The 18,077-nt window shown below is 35.1% G+C and overlaps 2 protein-coding genes across 7 annotated transcripts in view; one reads left to right on the top strand and one right to left on the bottom strand.

Moving 5' to 3' along the window:
- LOC120624200 overlaps positions 1-9,240 on the bottom strand; it is a 166,659-nt gene extending 157,419 nt beyond the window's left edge. For 2 of the 3 annotated variants that reach the window (XR_005658753.1, XM_039890594.1), the window contains exons 1-8: positions 8,655-9,240; positions 7,323-7,526; positions 6,957-7,025; positions 6,069-6,212; positions 5,469-5,672; positions 3,335-3,475; positions 2,114-2,854; positions 784-1,016 (exon numbers count right to left, since the gene is read on the bottom strand). Coding sequence is in view for 2 of the 3 variants with exons in the window: in XM_039890594.1 (XP_039746528.1) it covers positions 784-1,016; positions 2,114-2,854; positions 3,335-3,475; positions 5,469-5,672; positions 6,069-6,212; positions 6,957-7,025; positions 7,323-7,526; positions 8,655-8,774 (1,856 nt within the window). In the remaining variant the exon portion in view is untranslated. The remainder of the gene's footprint in view (positions 1-783; positions 1,017-2,113; positions 2,855-3,334; positions 3,476-5,468; positions 5,673-6,068; positions 6,213-6,956; positions 7,026-7,322; positions 7,527-8,654) is intronic. The other variant, XM_039890593.1, reaches the window with a different exon arrangement.
- A 2,373-nt stretch (positions 9,241-11,613) lies between these two features.
- Positions 11,614-17,750, top strand: LOC120624540 (isocitrate dehydrogenase [NADP] cytoplasmic). Of its 4 annotated transcripts, none has more exons than XM_039891152.1 (3): positions 11,614-11,761; positions 11,995-12,085; positions 16,388-17,750. In XM_039891152.1, the coding sequence occupies exon 3, from the start codon at positions 16,395-16,397 to the stop codon at positions 17,619-17,621; it is 1,227 nt and encodes a 408-aa protein (XP_039747086.1). In that variant the 5' UTR covers positions 11,614-11,761; positions 11,995-12,085; positions 16,388-16,394; the 3' UTR covers positions 17,622-17,750. The 4 variants fall into 4 exon arrangements, with proteins under 4 accessions (XP_039747086.1, XP_039747085.1, XP_039747087.1 ...); XM_039891151.1 differs by having other exon boundaries at positions 11,881-12,085; XM_039891153.1 differs by lacking the exon at positions 11,995-12,085.
- Positions 17,751-18,077: the final 327 nt, after the last annotated feature.

Here is an 18,077-nt window from a genome sequence, read left to right as displayed (position 1 = left end):
CCGTATTGGGCCAGCATGGTGCACTTAACCCCTCCTCATTGTGGGAGGAGACCCATCCTCTTTAGTGGGCTGTTAATGGGTTGATGTGGTGATGATGATGATGATGATTTTCTTTTTATTAGATTGGCCCAGAATGATTCGCCCATTATGTTGGACTAAACTGCTGGTAATAGTAGTAGGCAATTATAATAGCAGTGGAGTCCAACCAACTGCTCCCCATAGGTCACTGGCAGTATTATCCTCTAGTATAGTACTGCCAGTGACCTAGGGAGAAGCGGCTGAGTGCACTATTGGTACAGTGTACCATGTCACTGGTGCACCGTGTACCTTTGCAATTCGTACGAATTTAAAGCGTTGGTTGGACCTCAGTATGCTCTGTATAGTGACAGTAGCTTGCTGCAGATGATATACGGTTCTCCCAGTGGGTGGGACTTCACTACTGGTATAATAGGGGACAGTACTGTCCGTGACGCGGGAAAGTGCAACTAAGTGCGCAATTATGACACTGTCTACCATGCCACCGGTCGACTGTGTACCATTGTTAATCGTATTTAATGCATTATTTGATAAACTTACCCTGGAATCATATGTTTATTGGTCCCAGGTATTATCTGTATAGTGACAGTAGCTTGCGGAAAATTATGTATGGTTCTATGCCCAGTTGGTTGGACTCCACTGCTGGTATAATAGTGGATAGTACTACCAGTGATGCGGGGAGGAGCGGCTAAGTGAGTATTAGTACAGTGTGTACCATTTTGATAAGTATTTAATGAGAAAACTTACCCTCGAATCATATGCGAATTGGACCCCGGTATGCTCTGTATAGTGACAGTAGCTTGAGGCAAATGATGTATGGTTCTCTGCCCAGTTGGTTGAACTCCACTACTGGTGTAATAGTGGACAGTACTGCCAGTGATGCGGGGAGGAGTGGCTAAGTGCGCTACTGGTACACTGTGTACCATCCCACTGGTTGTTGACGCTACAGTTATGCATTTTGTGTTTTGGTTTCCTGTGAACTAAAAACAAAATAAGGTAAATACCAATGTAAGAAGGTTTAAACAAATTTAAATGAGTGGACTTTTGTTTTATTGTAATATATTCCAATCACGACAAAACCATCGGGCCCGTTGAAAATAAATATAGAGGTCGGAAGTAATAAATACGGCAACATTCGGGTAAATGATATCAGAGATTTTGTCTTGTGTCTCCTACCTCAATATACGCAAAAATACAAAATTAATATAGAAATAAGTCTTTTAACTAGGACTACTTAGTTAGAGAAGAGTGGCGACGGATTGTAAAGCGAGCCACAACACCCAGATGACGACCACAACCAGTCTGTCAAGACTGTAACAACTAAGAACAAGTAGTAGGAGTACTTTCTTCATACATAAAAACTCATGAGGTGGGAATGATGTCCTAAGGCAAACCACAAGTAGTTTTGATGTTAATGTGTAAGTCAATTTCTAAATTCAGCTTAAATTCTCTTTTATTACCCTTTAACCACATAACCATTGACAAATATAATAGGTTGGGGAGAAAGTCTTTTCGCATTATAGTTTGTATGAACTTGTAATAAAATCTCTTTGGCTATACTATTTTTATATGGCTGGTTTTGGTATCATTTAGAGTTTAAATTTTAAAGAAGATAATTCCAAATTGAAACCAGGAAAATATGTGACTTTTATTTGTTTCTCGTATTGTGAACATGTAACGCAATACGCGAAAAAAAATTGAGATGTTTATGGACCTAGTGCAGCGTCTGTGAGAGTAACACAAATTCGGTTCAAGCGTTTTCTTCAAAAATGCGAAGAAACTTTTTTTAGCAATTAAAATATAACTTGCTTCAACGTTGAAGGAAAACATCGTGAGAAAACCTGCATTCATGGGAATTCTTCATAATGTTCTCAAAGGTGTGTGGAGTCCACCAATTCGCACTGGGCCAGCGTGGTGGACTACGGCCTTGACCCTCTTCTCATTATAGGAGAAGACCAACGCCCTGTAGTGGGCCGGTAATGGGTTGATATGATGATGATAATGATGGTGCGATTACTTGGACAATTCGAAGATATAAGAATTCTAAGATATATTATGTAGATATTGCAATACTTACGTTATTTGTGTTGAGAGTTGTCCCCAAATCAAATTCATCACCGACAAGAGTAATCGTGTCCGGATTAGCCCCGGTTAGTTTCTCGATGGTTTTCCTAGCATCAGCTTCGCTTTCGATATTACCTAAATTACGGCTTAAAAACTCTATATCGGACTCCAACAACCCTTCCACAAGATTCTGATCATCCTCGTCAGATTGTTTGCAAAGATCGAAAGCGTCATCGCTTTCCAACTTGATATCCTCAACTTTTATCGCATCAACATTTATGTCATCGATGTTTTCAACTTTAATGCCACTGACATTCAAACCGCCCGCCGGATTAACTTTAATATCGTCCAGATCTTCCACTTTTATACTGTCAACTTTTATATCATCTATGTCCTCAACCTTTATGTCGGCGAAATCTGTGTCTTCCTTCATAAGTGAGTCTTCAGCAAAATCTCGCGAGGTGTCAGAATTCGCCATGTACTGACTTGCATTAAAATTTGCTGAGTCAAAATCGTCGTGAGCTTCCAGTTTTATATCTTCAATTTTAAATTTATCCTCTTGAGAAGTACTTGTACATGGTTGAGGACTACCCGCATTACTGACATCCCCGTTTAGTGCTCGCTTTAATGCATACGTTTTTATCTTTTTTAACATAAACGGTGGTACTTTAAATCCTGTTAATTCCCCCAGCAGAGGCAGTGAATTGTGTTTATAGGCATCACTGGTTGCAAGTTCTTCAATATCTTCCAATACCTAAAATAAATAAATGCATTTTCTCTTCATTTCTCAGAGATTTGGATATTGGGTAGAAGCAGGCGTTACTTTGCGTAAATCCATAATATATTACTCCGCGATCAGCAGGAGAATCTGCATGGTGTAATTTATAATTTCTTCAATCCTAATACTCCACACCAAACAGATCTTCGGTTATATAATAATTTTTAAGAATTCTTAACAATTATTCATTGTAAAGTCAACATCTCCTGAGGATGCTCGGTTTCGGAGCGAAACGTGCGTGAGGGTACATTGCCGAAGATCTGTTTGGTGTGGAGTATTAGGATTGGAGGAATTATAAATTACACCATACAAGATTCTTCTGGTTTTCGCGGACTATAGCAAATTAAGCTTAATGTTCATAATATGTGGTAATCGAACCCACGGCTTTGGACTAAGAAAGCAGGATCACTGCCCACTGCGCCAATAATAGATAGTAAAATCAAAAAACTATCATACCATTATGTATGTTTTACCGCCAACAGCATTAACAAGATTATGGGTAGCTATCCACTCTTTATCAGCAGTATCCGCTGGATATCGGAGTAAACCAGGATGTCTTGTGTATAGGCGTCCACGTGAGTTACCAAGACCTAATACCTGAAATAGAGTAGAAGTTAACGACTTGACTTTAATATCTCAATGAGGTAAATGGTTTAAATGTTTGACGTTTAAGAAGGACGTTTACACGACCACCTGTAAGCGCTGCGGTTTTAAGTGGAAGTCCCGGGTTCAATCCCCGGTAGAGGCGATCTGGCAATTTATAATTCCTGAATTTTCGCTGGTCTGGTCTGGTGGGAGGCTTCGGCCGTGGCTAGTTACCACCATACCGATAAAGATGTGCCACTAAGCGATTTAGCGTTCCAATAAAATGTCGCGTAGAAACCGATTAGAGGTATGGATTTGACATAACTGCCATACCCCTAAAAGGTTAGCCATTTACCATTTTAGACTGCACCATCATTTACTATCAGGTGAGATTGCAGTCAGGGGTTAACTTGTTATGGAAAAAAAAGTCCTTAACCAGATCAGTGTTAACTGACTTCGGCCAAAGTTTTGGGTTCTGATTTGTGAGATCACTTTGTGATTAACTTTTGAGAGAAATGACGTTATAAGGGGGAGGGAATAAGATCGAACAAGCACTCATCATCACCATCAAATCAACCAATGGGTTGACCCGTAGGAGACCCGTACTCTGCAGTCGGCTGGTAATGACCAGCCGACTGCAGAGTACGGGTCTCCTCCCACAATGAGAAGGGGTACAAGCCATAGCGCCATATACACAAGCCCAGTGCGGATTGGTGGACTCCACACAACTTTGAGAACAATGTGTAGAACTCTCAGGCATGCAGATTTCCTCAACATGTTTTTGTTCACCGTTGAAGCAAGTGATATTTTAATTACTTAAAACACAAAAGTTAGAGGTGCGTGCTAGGATTCGAACTCGGCACCCCGAAAGGGAAGTGGAGCTCCAACCCAATGTGCTATCACCACTTCTATTAACAACTAGCGGACCCTCGCGACTTCGTCCGCGTATGAGTCAATCGAGATGAGTCAATCGAGATAGAATAGATGTGATGCTAACATCATAATCATCGTAGCTAGCTCTGTACCTAATATTATTTTACGTGGTATACTGAGTTAATAAGTTGTAATTATATTAGTTGATACATACAAACATACATATATACATCCATACATCCACACTAACAAACTTTCATATTTATAATATTAGTAGGATGTTACACATGCATTCGATCGCTGTCCCAAATGCCTTGCGACTTGCTGTTATTAGCGAGGAGTTATGTCCTTTATCTCCGACATTTTTTATTAGATCCTTATAAAAATTAGACAACACATGCTTGATAGATAGACAGACAGACGGACAAAAATTAAATAAAAATCTGTTTTGGACTCAGTACCGATTATAAAGCATCCCCCGGTCAAAATTTTCAAAATATATTAAATGTACAGAAATCTTCCAGTTACAGTTTTATTATAAGTATAGATAGTTATACAAGCATTATCTATTATATAAGTTAATAAGGGTTTATTTTTACCATTTTAACTAGGGTACAAGGACACCTACAGCTTTACAATAACTCGATTTTTTAATGTGTATAATTATTGTTTTAATATTAACTAGGACCATAACCTTGACCTTTGAACTTAGATGTGAACACAGAACTGTATTTATTTATTTATTGATTTTTTAAAATATTTATCGTTGTATATGAAGAGGGGAACGCCATAGTGCACCACGCTTGCCAAGTGTGGACAAGTGGATTCCACATACTTTTGAGAAAGTCATGCAGGTTTTCTCACGGTGTTTTCCTTCACTGTTTAAGATACTATGTATTCTATTAATTGCTTAAAATTCACATAATTTAGAAAAAACTAAAAGTGCTGGCTGGGATCCGAACGCGGCTCCCGAAAGTAAAGTCGAAGTCCGACCTCCTGGGCTATCACCACTGATGACCAGATAAACTATTGATTTCAGTAAAAAGTTATGTAACAAAAGTTTTTTTTATTATTATTTTAATCTATAATTCAACAAGCCTTATTTTACTTATTATTAAATTAGTATATTTACTTTATGTGCATGAGATCCCATAATAAACAATGTATCTTGAGTAAGCCTCGCTGGATTCCATTTCTCTGTGTCGCGTAGCGCAGGTGACGGGAGGGGTGACGACGACGCACTGTCTGTGGTATCCTCTTGTTTTATTTTCTTTATTTTGGAAAAGTCGATATCCAATTCCATATCCTTGCGTTTATTCTGAGATGTATTCTGGAACTTTAATTTTTTATTATTGTAAGTGTGCTGTTGTCTAACATTTATCTTTAGTAATACTATATAGTAAAAGAGTTTTTGTCATTGTTTGTATGTTAGTATGTTCATCATCATCACCTCAACCAATTATTAGAAAGCGCTAATTTTAAGATACGCCATTCTGGTGGGAAAAGTTATGTTTCTGCTACAAAACCTATTTATAAAGTAAGGTTATTATAATACAAAATACAACTGAGTTAACCCAATGGTTAACTCAGTTGTATTTTGTAAGTAAATCTACATTACCACAATTACAAGATTAGAATTCTAGAATATTAATTTTTTTTTTTTGTAGGTTAATTGGGGCAAAAATTTTAATTAAAAGATTTTACATAATATTAATTAAAATAATTTACTTACTGCTTGTCGTGTTAATTTATTTTCTGTGTTAGCGCTAGATTCAGCATCACTTGTGATATCAGCAAAGCTTGTGGTTACAGTTCGTGGAGGAGTGGAATAAAGTAATCTTGTGGCATCTAGCATTGCTCGGCATACTGCTCGCACCTGGTGAGTACAAAATAATTTGCAGATTAAAAAATGCATTGAGTAATTTTAAAATAAATAAATATACTACAACAATACACACATCGCCATCTAACCCCAAAGTAAATGAATTCATATAAGCTACAATACTACTATTATAAATGCGAGTGCTACCCACTGATCAAAACTGCACACATGGATTAAATTTGGCAAGAATATATTCTTGCATCCAAAAAAGAATCCGGGAATCACTCGTGTTTTATTCCGTGCTGCTCATCTAAGCAACGGCCGAAAAAATTGGCCCCGCCGGGAATCGAATTCAGGACCTCCAGTTATAAGGCCACCGCCCTGACCACTGCACCAGGGAGAATTGAAAATAGCCAGTTACCTATATAAATGATAGAGTTTTTTGTGACAGCTTGTCCGGGGAAGTACTACCAACGTGATTATTTCTGCCACTAAGCAGAATTGTTGCAATGCTGCCTGATCTGAAGGGTATGGGGGCCGGCGTAATTACACGCACATGAGGTTTAACACCTACTCCTTAGGTAGATGGGCACAGATTCACTGCATGCCCTTCAAAGTATTGTTCTGTTTATTGTAGTTCATCAATTTAAAAAAAATCGCTTAGTGATGAAGCCATTTATAGGCAACTGGTTTTCATCATCAAGGAGACATCAAGGATACTTCTAACCTAGGAAGCAAATGGTTAGAAAAAAAGACACACAGCTACAGGTACTAGTATATCTGTAATTAATTACCCACCTGGTCCTCACTTACAGACTCATCACCCAAGTTCAATCTAATATTATTTACTGCAGGAACAAAGAATTTCTGAAAAGAAAATAATATCTATGATTAGAAAAGAAACTCCAGCAATTCTGGCAGTCTTCCCGAGTAACATGCAGTGATCAAATTAGTTCCATCTATATAGATGACCCTTTCAACTTTGTACCATCTATTAAGTCCGAAGCGGAAATTCCAATACAAAAGATTCTTTGTTTTTCGGTTGTTCTTTTGGGCGTTAATTATTTTATTTCCTAAACCACCCCAGTAAAGCAAAATTAAATCATATTGGTGGAGCCTTCAGGTTCTTGCAATACACTTGCATATATTGATAAAGATACTTACTTCTAAATACTTTTTAATAACTTGATCAATTTCCCTAGTAACCGAAGACTGTATGGTTTGGCGCAACATGTCCAGAGATTTATTAGCACTTGCCCTAAACTCAGCAATGGGCCTTGAGTGTGGTTGTACAGGGCCAGGAAGGCTGAACCGCCGGTGCATTGCTGCCAATGTACTTATGGCTATCTGACGTGTTATAGGTGGTTTCTAAAAAACAATATTTCTAAATTATAATCTCTTTAGATAAAGATTTTTTTTGTGCTAGTTTATTGTGCTAGGTAGCAAAACATGACATATGTGTATATGTTATAATTGAACTAGCCACTTAGTTTGAATGTTGTTAAGGTAAACAAATTATGTAAATGCTTTTAAATGACAAAGCACCAAGATTGAACTATAATATATGATTTAAATACATTTTAGGTTTTCAAACAGATAGATAGAGGGAGAGAGACATTCATGTCTTAAAATAATGCATTGGTTTTTTCTATTATCCTTACTCATCTTATGATCTTAAGATTTTTAATTAGATCAAATAAAAATAGTAAACATACATAGCTAAGTGTTGTGTAAGGATGTAGGCACAAAAGAAGATTGTTAATACATGGAAAGAAAACAATATGACAAAGAAATCCTACACTTAACAAGTCCAGATTGGATCACATTTATGTTAACAGCTTTTAACTAGCAGCTTTACAATAGGTAGCCAAAAATCTCTCTTTTGATTGAAATATCTATACTAATATTATAAAGAGTAAAGAAGTTTTTGTTTCTTTGTTTTTTTTTTTATACTACGACAATACACACCTCGCCATCTAGCCCCAAAGTAAGCGTAGCTTGTATTATGGGTACTAGCTGTTGAATATTTTTATGAATATAATACACATAAATACTTATAATATACAGATAAACACCTAGACACTGAAAAACGATTATGCTCATCACACAAACATTTTCTAAGTAGATCAGGAAGTAACATAGGCTATAATTTAATTTTAAAAATATTGGAGATATTGAATAATGTAATAATATGTTTCCTATAAAATTCATTACTTGGCTTGCGCTGAGGAAAAGTCACAATAGCAGCCATTGTGTTCGAATATTTAATAAGGTTTGCCGGTAGAAACAAAAGTGGGTTAAATTTGTATCAGTGTTAATTCTTATTAAAATAAATAGTTTTACTAGCAGATTTTTTGGGATAAGTTTCAGATATTATGCGTCAAATTTCATCAAGATTGAGTCAACGTTACAGCCAAATATACCTATCATACAAATAAAATAAAAAAACAGCCACACTTTCGCACATATATTAATAATAGTTAATTTTAGACTTACCGCTTGCATGTTTGCTGTTGTACTCGTACGTATATTAATTATTTTAGGGGGCTCCTGAAACTTCCATGTACTATCGAAAGATGATAGATTACTTGTTTCTTTGTTCTTCTGAATAACCATTTCGACATGAAAATCACTTGCAAATTGATTTAACTCTTCGCGGATCTCGCATACTATCGTAAAATGCAAATAAAGTCAAATTTGTAGCAGGAAGAATGCCATTACGTACCCACATTTATTCATATAACACTTTACAATAAATTAATATAAAACAATAGTGTAACTTAAAGTACAGCTGTTATTAGTAATAGTAAAATAAAGGCATTTTTAATTTCGTTGTTCCAACTCATTTACTATAGTTTCCAAATCGTTTGGAACTAGGAGATGGAAATATTTCGCACAGAATGCCAAAAACAAAGTAGGCACTAAAACTAATGTGTCTGTGCCATATAATATTGCAGAGAAAACGCAAAACAATAGTATAACAAAAATAATTGGCCCGAACCAGATATCTAAATCCATTAGTTATTTTTATGAAACAATTATATTTCTAAATCCGAAAGTAGCTATAATAGTGTAGCTACATGGAAACCTTAACTGTAATAATGTAGTTGTATATTATTGATATGGAGGGTAGAGGTAAGGAGAGTCATCTGTGTATATGAAAAAGTGTCGTCAAAATGTATTAAATTAGGATGGCGCCACATTTGCATCAGGGTAACTCTTAAAAGAAGCGCCAAATATAAATATTGTTAGAGTAGGCTTGAAAAATAAACAAGGAAGTATGGAGATACAAGGAAGTAAGGTTATATTTACCACAATATTTTGTACAACGTAAGTTGTTGAAATTCTCAATAATTAACTACTTTAGTCGATAATGACATTAAATTTTTTAACTCGGCATACTTCAATTCATCTACGATTGCTACATTCATACCATACCCTGTGCATCCACCAGCGCCATTGTGGAGGATTTTTGAACTGTTATTTAGCGCAACAACTGGACACTTTTTCAACTTTTCTCCCATATAAGATGACTTTCCTTACCTCTACCCTCCATAATTATTGAACGTAAACCAGTATCTAATCTTTTTTTTTTTAATATATTTTACGGCCATGGATTCAAGTCCTTTAAGGCCTTTAAAAAAAGTATCTAATCTGTGGTGAGTATGTCACAGATTAGATACCATAATAATCACAGGTGACCAATACGGGTGGCATTTAGTTAAAAAGCTGATATTCACATATTTGATAACTTTTTAAATTTAATTCATATGCTTATAAAACATTGGTATTGAGTGAGGACGTTGAAATGTTGTGAGAGAGGACAAGTAGTAGTGTTATCAAAATGCACTACTACTTGTCCTCACTCACACACCTATTATTTATTTTTGGTTGCTGCATACAACCGAATATCCATTTACTTAATAATACTAAATACTAGTATATAACAGTGGCTATAAGATTTATATAAGACCAAAGTTTATTTTAAGAATCTCAGGTCTCAGGTCTTGCAAATCGGGAAACATGGTTGACGTTGCATCATTAATTTAATCGGGTGGGAGAGATAACTAGATAATGCGTTTTAATAAAACTTTCAATGTATTAAATACGTTGTTTCTATTTTTAGTGTCGTTTTCTCTAATAACGTAGAAAAAGGCGTAATAAAAAAGTTTTTGAAAAGATTTTTATGTTGTTACGCTAAAGAAGTACAGCTTATAACGGGTGTACATAAGTACACACACCTTTTTTTATTTAATCTTATTATATAGTTGCAAAAAATGTGTCCATTCAGGCTTTTATGAAGGCACATAAATCAATTTTGTGTCTGCGATCAGCAAAAGTTCCCATTTTATAATAATTGAGCCTATTTAAATGTACTGCTAGCATGCACTACAACTTCACTTTTTTTCGCACCACAAATTAATGGTTGAAAATATTGTTTTTACCTTGGTAAATTAAAATTTAATTTAACACTTTGAAGCATTTTATTGCGATCACTCCAGGTACACAATCGACAATGTCGTTAATAAAGAGAAGAAACAGAATAGAGCCCAAATGTGAGCCCTGAGGTACACCTGACTTTATAGGGCCGGGACTCATATTATCCCTTGACTGCTACAGACTGCCCTCCGTCTTTTAGGTACACAAACCAAAATAATAAATTACCACAAATACCATATCGAAATCGAATAATGATTATATGTATGTAGCAGATTACCATGACGGACCTTATCCAAGGAACTGGTTAAACCGGTGTTTTTTGAGTCTATTTCAGTGCCCTTATCCACTTGTTTTGTAAGAAAATTAACATAGTTAACAAATTGCTGGTAACCGATTTTTTGTTTTGAAATCCATGCTGCCTAGGATTAATACTGTTCCTAGTGCGAGCGGTAATTATTGGACAAACCAAAGATTCTAATATTTTAGCGAAAGTTGATAATAACGAAATACGTCTGTAATTACGTACGCTGCCCGTGTCATCTTTTTATGTATTGTAGTTACACGCACTTTTTTCCATTCATTCGAGACGACTCCCGTTTCAAGTAAGCAATTTAAAATAATTTGAGAGGCGAGGAACGTTGAACAAGAAAGGAGCACATTTTTTAATAAATAACCCTGGAACACCATCAGGACCAGCAGCTTTATTAATGTTCAGCGAAATCAATTTCATATGTTCTCAGAATAAACTAGACTGGCATGGAAGTAGGGCGCGAGTTATGTTTGATTTAAATGTTGTAATGATAACCTGTTACAATCTTTGCTTCAATATTTTTTAATTTTATAAATCTTAACAGAAATCGTGTCGAATAGTACTATCGCCAAAGTACTCGGCACAACCCTATCGTAGAACTCTCATCAGCGCTTCAAATCGGCACAATTTTTAGATGTCATTGATCATTCTATTATGGTAAAGGGGAAAGAGTGTCCAGCGTACTATAGTGAAATAGAGGTCAGAACAATTACCCATCCAATCATTCTTCTACAAGTAACTAATAACCATTCAATATTAATACTCTACGTTATGCAGATGACAAAATAATATTAAACTATTATAGAAATTATACAAAATAATATACTGATACAATCATAAATAGCTTTGTGTGGTAAGTAATTTTGAAAATTGAAGTCATCTAAACCATTATCGTAGAACTATTCGAAATTTACTCAGTGTAAACCAAAGTGACATTTGTAGCGATTCTATTTTTTTTTCTTTTAACTTCAGTAGGTACCTACGAATTTTAATCAGTGGTGGTCACCGATCATTCGGAACTCTACAGTTCACGGTGCTAACGACTCACAATTTACATTCGTCATTCACTTCACTTTAACTTTCTAGTTTCCCAGTGTATTCGGTACACTTGAAAAGAGAGGTCCGTCTTATCGTAATCGACGACGTTAAATTGTTAAATATCAAGCCGCTTCTCTTGGTAAGTGATTACGTATTTAGTTACCGAAATTAAATTAACATTTAACTTACATATTTACCTTGTAGACTATGAAATAAGCAATTGAACTTTGTACTACAGAAACCAGTTCTGTGAAGTGCTAATCTATACTGCAAGATTGTAATAAAAATTCTGATAGATACATATCTACCTACTAGTTAGGTACATGATTAGTTTGTTAAAACATCTAATATATCACCTCAAATATCTTAAAATAATCTTTACCAGTTAATAAATCTTATAATAATAATTCTAATTCTCTCATTTTTGTGGAATAAATTTTTCAATATTCATTTCAAAACAGATTTATAAATTTATTATATTCTTGCATATAAATGTAAGCCTTATCTTCAGTTACATTAAATTTTTAAAACACTTTTGAAATGGATATATTATACCTTAGGTAGGAACAACATTTCAACAGTATAATAACTAAAAGTTGTTATTTTAATAGTTGTGAATCCCAGAAGACTTTCACTAGAGTCTATGAATGCTATAGCTTTATTTGAGCTGGCAGGAAAGGCAGTATGATCAATGCAGGTTAGTGTTGTCATACATCATAAAGGGGGCAGTAAACCTACAACTAATAAATCCATGGAATGCTAAAAAGGTTTGGCAGTCACTAGCCTGTAACCTTCCTGAATGAACTATCTTAAACAAAAATGTTTCCAATGAGACCTTTAAAAAATACATACAAACTATTCACCTTTATATTATTGTACAGTAACATCTACTATGTATAGAAGATGTATATTTTTTGTGTTGTATATTTGTTTAAATAAGTGCCCGTTATTTCACTTACGCAGCAGGGCTAAGATAAAGATGGGTATCACACCACATTATGTTATAAAATGTAAAAACATAGATGCAATAAATAATTGAAAATATTTTAAAGAATTCCATTGAACTATATGTAGTTAGTTGGATTGTGATCTAAAGTAATGACATTGAAAATAATTAATGTTTTAAAATTTAATTATTATGTTAAATATGTATCTTTAAATTTTTATTTATTTAATTCTCCAATCCACACTTTGCCAGCTTGATTGGACTATAGCCTAAACCCTTCTCATTCTATAGGCACAGGCAATAGACTAAAATTATATCCCCCGATTATATCCCTGACAAGGGATATGATTAATGTTTCCACCTGCTAAAGCACAGGAACATAGAAATAGAAGAAGTTTACCCCCCTGGTTATTATTACAGATGTATTACTTGGATATTATTTCCACTTTTGTGCCAGTGCTCTTTTGTGCCAGTGAGTTAATAAAGCTGTGGGAGAAGATTGTCCCGGCCCATGCTAGATGTGCAGAGACGAGACTAGGGTTCATGATTTCTCGAGCTTTTCAATTTCTCGGGTCTTGAGAATTCTCGAGGCTAATTTCTCGAGTCTTCTCGGGTTGTCGAGAAATTTACATTCACGTACGTTTTCTCATATTATTTGGTTCCAATAACGTCAACAAATTCAGTGGTTTTTCTTTCAAATAAAAGTATCAAATTAATCATAAAACTTTTATTGATTATATTCAAAAATATTAATCTTAATAAGCTAATTAACTTTTTAAAAAAAAATACAGAAATAATATTATTTAAACTTATAATTACAATGACAGCACCATTTTTGGCTGATTATTTAGAACTTATGAACAAAATTAGCTTCTATTAAACTAAACAGAAAATCAACATGAAATAAAACGTTAATATCTTAACTTATAATTAAATTACAATCACAGCACCATTTTTGGCTGGTTATTTAGAACTTATAAACAAAAATAGCTTCTATTAAACTAAACAAAAAATCAACATGAAAGAAAACGTTAATATCTATAACGAAACATGATTTCTCGAGTTATCGACTTTTCTCGAGCTTGATTTCCCGGGAACAAAGCCCAACGATTTTAATTAGCTCTAGACGAGACGTGTGACCGTTAGTGGACCGGATGTACACTAGAGATGCTGTTGAGAAAATTAAGGCAAACTCTATGGCATGCAGGTTTAAAGGAAGTGATGTTTAAATTGCTTGAATTAAAAGCTGCAACTAAAATCATACTTATGCAAAATTTATTTAAAATGTACCAAACCTATTTAAGAAGTGATGATAGCCCAGTGGGTAGGATCTTAAGTTCACCTTCGGGGGCGGAATTCAAATGTCGGCACGCACATCCAACTGTTGTAAGTTATGTGGGTTTTAAGTAATTAAAATATCACTTGCTTCAAGGGTGAAGGGAAACATCCTGAGTAAAACCTGCATGGTTGAGAGTTCTACATAGTGTCCTAAAAGGTGTGTGGAGTCCACCAATCCACACTGGGGCAGCATGGTAGACTACAGCTTAGCCCCTTCTTATTATGGAAGGAGACCCGTGCCCTTAAGTGGGCCGTTAATGGGTTGATATGATGAAACAAATTTAACATACATATATGTATTTATATTCATTAAACGACAAACAGAAATTGTGTCAATGATGTTTTGAATAAGATTAATAAATTGATCTTCTGTAGAACAACAATCAAACATATTATGATAATATAATATGTAATACTGTCATTATATCATTTAATTCTTATATAGCTTTCTACTTTTATGTTATGATTTTGATGATATTAAGTTAGCTGTATACAATAGTATTTATAAATATAATCTTGTCTATAAACAAATACCTTTTTTTATCATAACATTCTGTATTTACTTCAAAATATTTTTGTAAGATTTAATTGATATTGAGGTATTTTTACTGTGATAACATAAAGTTTTATAAACAATAGACATTGAAAGTAAAACAATATGATGTTGATTTCAAGCATCTCTCATCTGCATTTTAGGCATTATTTTTAGTAGGACCAGGATAAGTTTCTTACTTTCCTTGTTAAATCAGTAATTGAACTATGGTTAAACTTAATTTAAAAACTAAATTAATTTTACACTCCAACATTATTCATAACAAGTTACTATGTAAATTTTAATGCTTAGAAATGAATTCGTTTTTAATTTTAAACAAAGTTATGGACCTTATAGTACACCAATAGTACAAAGGTTGTTTATGTTATTTGATTATTTCACTGGAATATCTTACTGTTTATAAACTTCAGTTAGCAATACAAAGATGTGTTGTTGTTGAGAATGTGTCCGTTTTATACATACATTTCAAAATAATTGTTATCACAGCATTCTAAACGTTAGTTTATTACAAAATATTTCAAAAGCAAAGTCACAAAAATATATCCAAGACCCTACTGTTTACGTTATAACATGACATAAATTACACACCTATATTGGTAGGTACTTAAAATAAAATTATAACTCACAGGTTATGTGCACATATATTTTCAGAATTAGAAGAATTAATGTTGAGTAGGTATGCTTTGTTTTATACTTTGTGAGATGAAGCGGTGATAGCCGGGTTAGGTTAGGGTAGGACTTCAACTTTAATTTCGGGGGGCCGAGTTATAATTCCAGCACGCACCTCATACTTAGAATTTGCGATTTAAGCAATTTTATTTATTATTTCCTGCAACGGTGAAGGAAAACATCGTGAGGAAAACTGCATGCCTTAGAGTTCTCGGTGATGTTCTCGAAGGTGTGTGAAATCCACCAATCCGCATTGGGCCAGCGTGGTGCACAACAGCCTTAACCCTTTCTCATTATGAAAGGAGACTCTGGCCCTGTAGTGGACCGTTTATGGGTTGATATAATGATGATGCTTTGTCTAATATAGCATGATAATTTTGACAGCTCATAAAAGGCATGAGGTTTTGTATAAAATCAAAGTTTGACTTTGATTTTATACAAAATCTCATGGGTCAAAAATTTCTTAATTCAAGTAGGCCCATAGATGGTTGTGAGAAGATAGTGATAACCATTAAGTGTTTGTTTCCTGATGGAATTCCTGCAAAATGCTATTTTTTTAAATTATGTGTTTTTAATAATTCCTTTTCTATAAACCTAAACTATAAGTATTTGAAACACTCCACCGTCCGCGCAATTTTCATAAAAGAGGTACAAAGTTTTGCTTCACGTATTTATATATAGATATGGAGCCTTGAAAAAAATGTCTGTAGACGTGTCTGTGTGTGTGTGTGACATACGCAGTAAATTTAAACCGTTTTGCGTAGATAGCTTGTTTTTTAAGGTAGATTTAATTAAACAGGGTTATCTCTCTACGACCCATAGTAAACACAGGCGAAACCGCGATGCACAGTCAGTCATATAATTTGTTTGATATGTATATTTCTGGGTGCAGGAGTGCCCTGGTACTATTTAACCGGTCTTTTTTTTGTTTACAGAAATAAGATGTCGAAAATAAAGGCTGGACCAGTTGTTGACATCCTTGGCGATGAAATGACTAGAATTATCTGGGACCTTATAAAGAACAAACTGATTTTACCATTTTTGGACATTGAGTTACACACCTACGATTTAGGCATGGAAAACCGTGACAAAACTGATGATCAGGTAACAATTGATTGTGCGAATGCTGTGAAAAAGTACAATGTCGGCATCAAGTGCGCTACAATTACTCCTGATGAGAAGAGAGTGGAGGAATTTAATCTAAAGAAGATGTGGAAAAGTCCTAATGGTACAATTCGTAACATCCTTGGAGGAACCGTTTTCAGGGAAGCTATCATCTGTAAAAATATTCCTCGTCTGGTCACTGGGTGGGAAAAGCCCATTATTATTGGCCGTCATGCTCATGCAGACCAGTATAAGGCTACAGATTTTGTTGTACCTGGGGAGGGTAAGTTGGAACTCGTTTTCACCCCCGCGTCAGGTGAACCTATGCGGTATGTAGTAAACGATTTTAAAGGTGCTGGTGTTGCAATTGGTATGTTCAATACTGATGCCTCAATTATTGATTTTGCACATTCGTCATTCAAGTTTGCTCTGGATAGAAAGTATCCCCTATACTTGAGCACGAAGAATACTATTCTTAAGAAGTACGATGGCCGTTTCAAAGACATCTTCCAAGAAATTTACGACAAAGAGTACAAAACGCTATATGAAGCTGCAGGCATTTGGTATGAGCACCGCCTTATTGATGATATGGTTGCCTACGCAATGAAGTCCGAAGGTGGATTTGTATGGGCTTGCAAGAATTACGACGGAGATGTTCAGTCTGATTCCGTTGCTCAGGGATACGGATCTTTAGGGCTAATGACCTCAGTTTTGATATGTCCTGATGGTAAAACGGTAGAAGCCGAAGCCGCTCATGGAACTGTTACCAGACACTACCGGTTCTACCAACAGGGAAAAGAGACATCTACGAATCCCATTGCTTCTATATTTGCATGGACACGAGGTCTACTGCACCGTGCTAAGTTAGACAATAATTCGGAACTCACGAAATTCGCCGAAACTCTCGAAAAGGTATGCATTGATACCATTGAATCTGGCGTCATGACCAAAGATCTTGCTATTTGCATTAAAGGCATGAACAATGTTAAGAGATCTGATTACTATGAGACATTTGAGTTTTTGGACAAACTGGCCGAGAATTTGAAAAAGAGTTTGGGCCAATGACTGAGCCCTGAATGGAAACTCAGCCATTTGTGACATTTTATATCTACGATTTTTAATAATGGGCTCAAGGATCTATTACGGCATTTATTTATTTCTCTTGTTTATTTGTAATAAATGAGTTATTTATTATAATAGTCTTTTATTTCTGCATCATTACCATTACTGGCCCACTACAGGCGTTCCCTGGTCTCCTCCCACAATGAGAAGGCTGTAGTCCACCACTCTGGCCCAGTAAAGATTGGTGGACTCCACACTATTTTGAGAACATTATGAAGAACTCTCAGGCATGCAGGTTTTCTCACGATGTTTTCCTTTACCATTAAAGCAAGTGATATTTTAATAGCTAACGCACTTAACTTAAAAAGTGTAGCTGGGATTCGAACCTAACCTATCACCGCAAGAATAATTAAAAGTTTTAAAATAATCTGTTAAACAAACGTAAATAAATCACTTAAT

The sequence above is a fragment of the Pararge aegeria genome, chromosome 6 (genome assembly GCF_905163445.1).
Source record: "Pararge aegeria chromosome 6, ilParAegt1.1, whole genome shotgun sequence".
NCBI classification, from domain to species: Eukaryota; Metazoa; Arthropoda; class Insecta; order Lepidoptera; family Nymphalidae; genus Pararge; species Pararge aegeria.
This window is presented reverse-complemented; position numbering and strand designations above follow the sequence as displayed.

Bases quoted from the DNA above. Each gene is read 5' to 3' on its own strand.
- LOC120624540 (XM_039891153.1), top strand. From the start codon at position 16,395: ATGTCGAAAATAAAGGCTGGACCAGTTGTTGACATCCTTGGCGATGAA.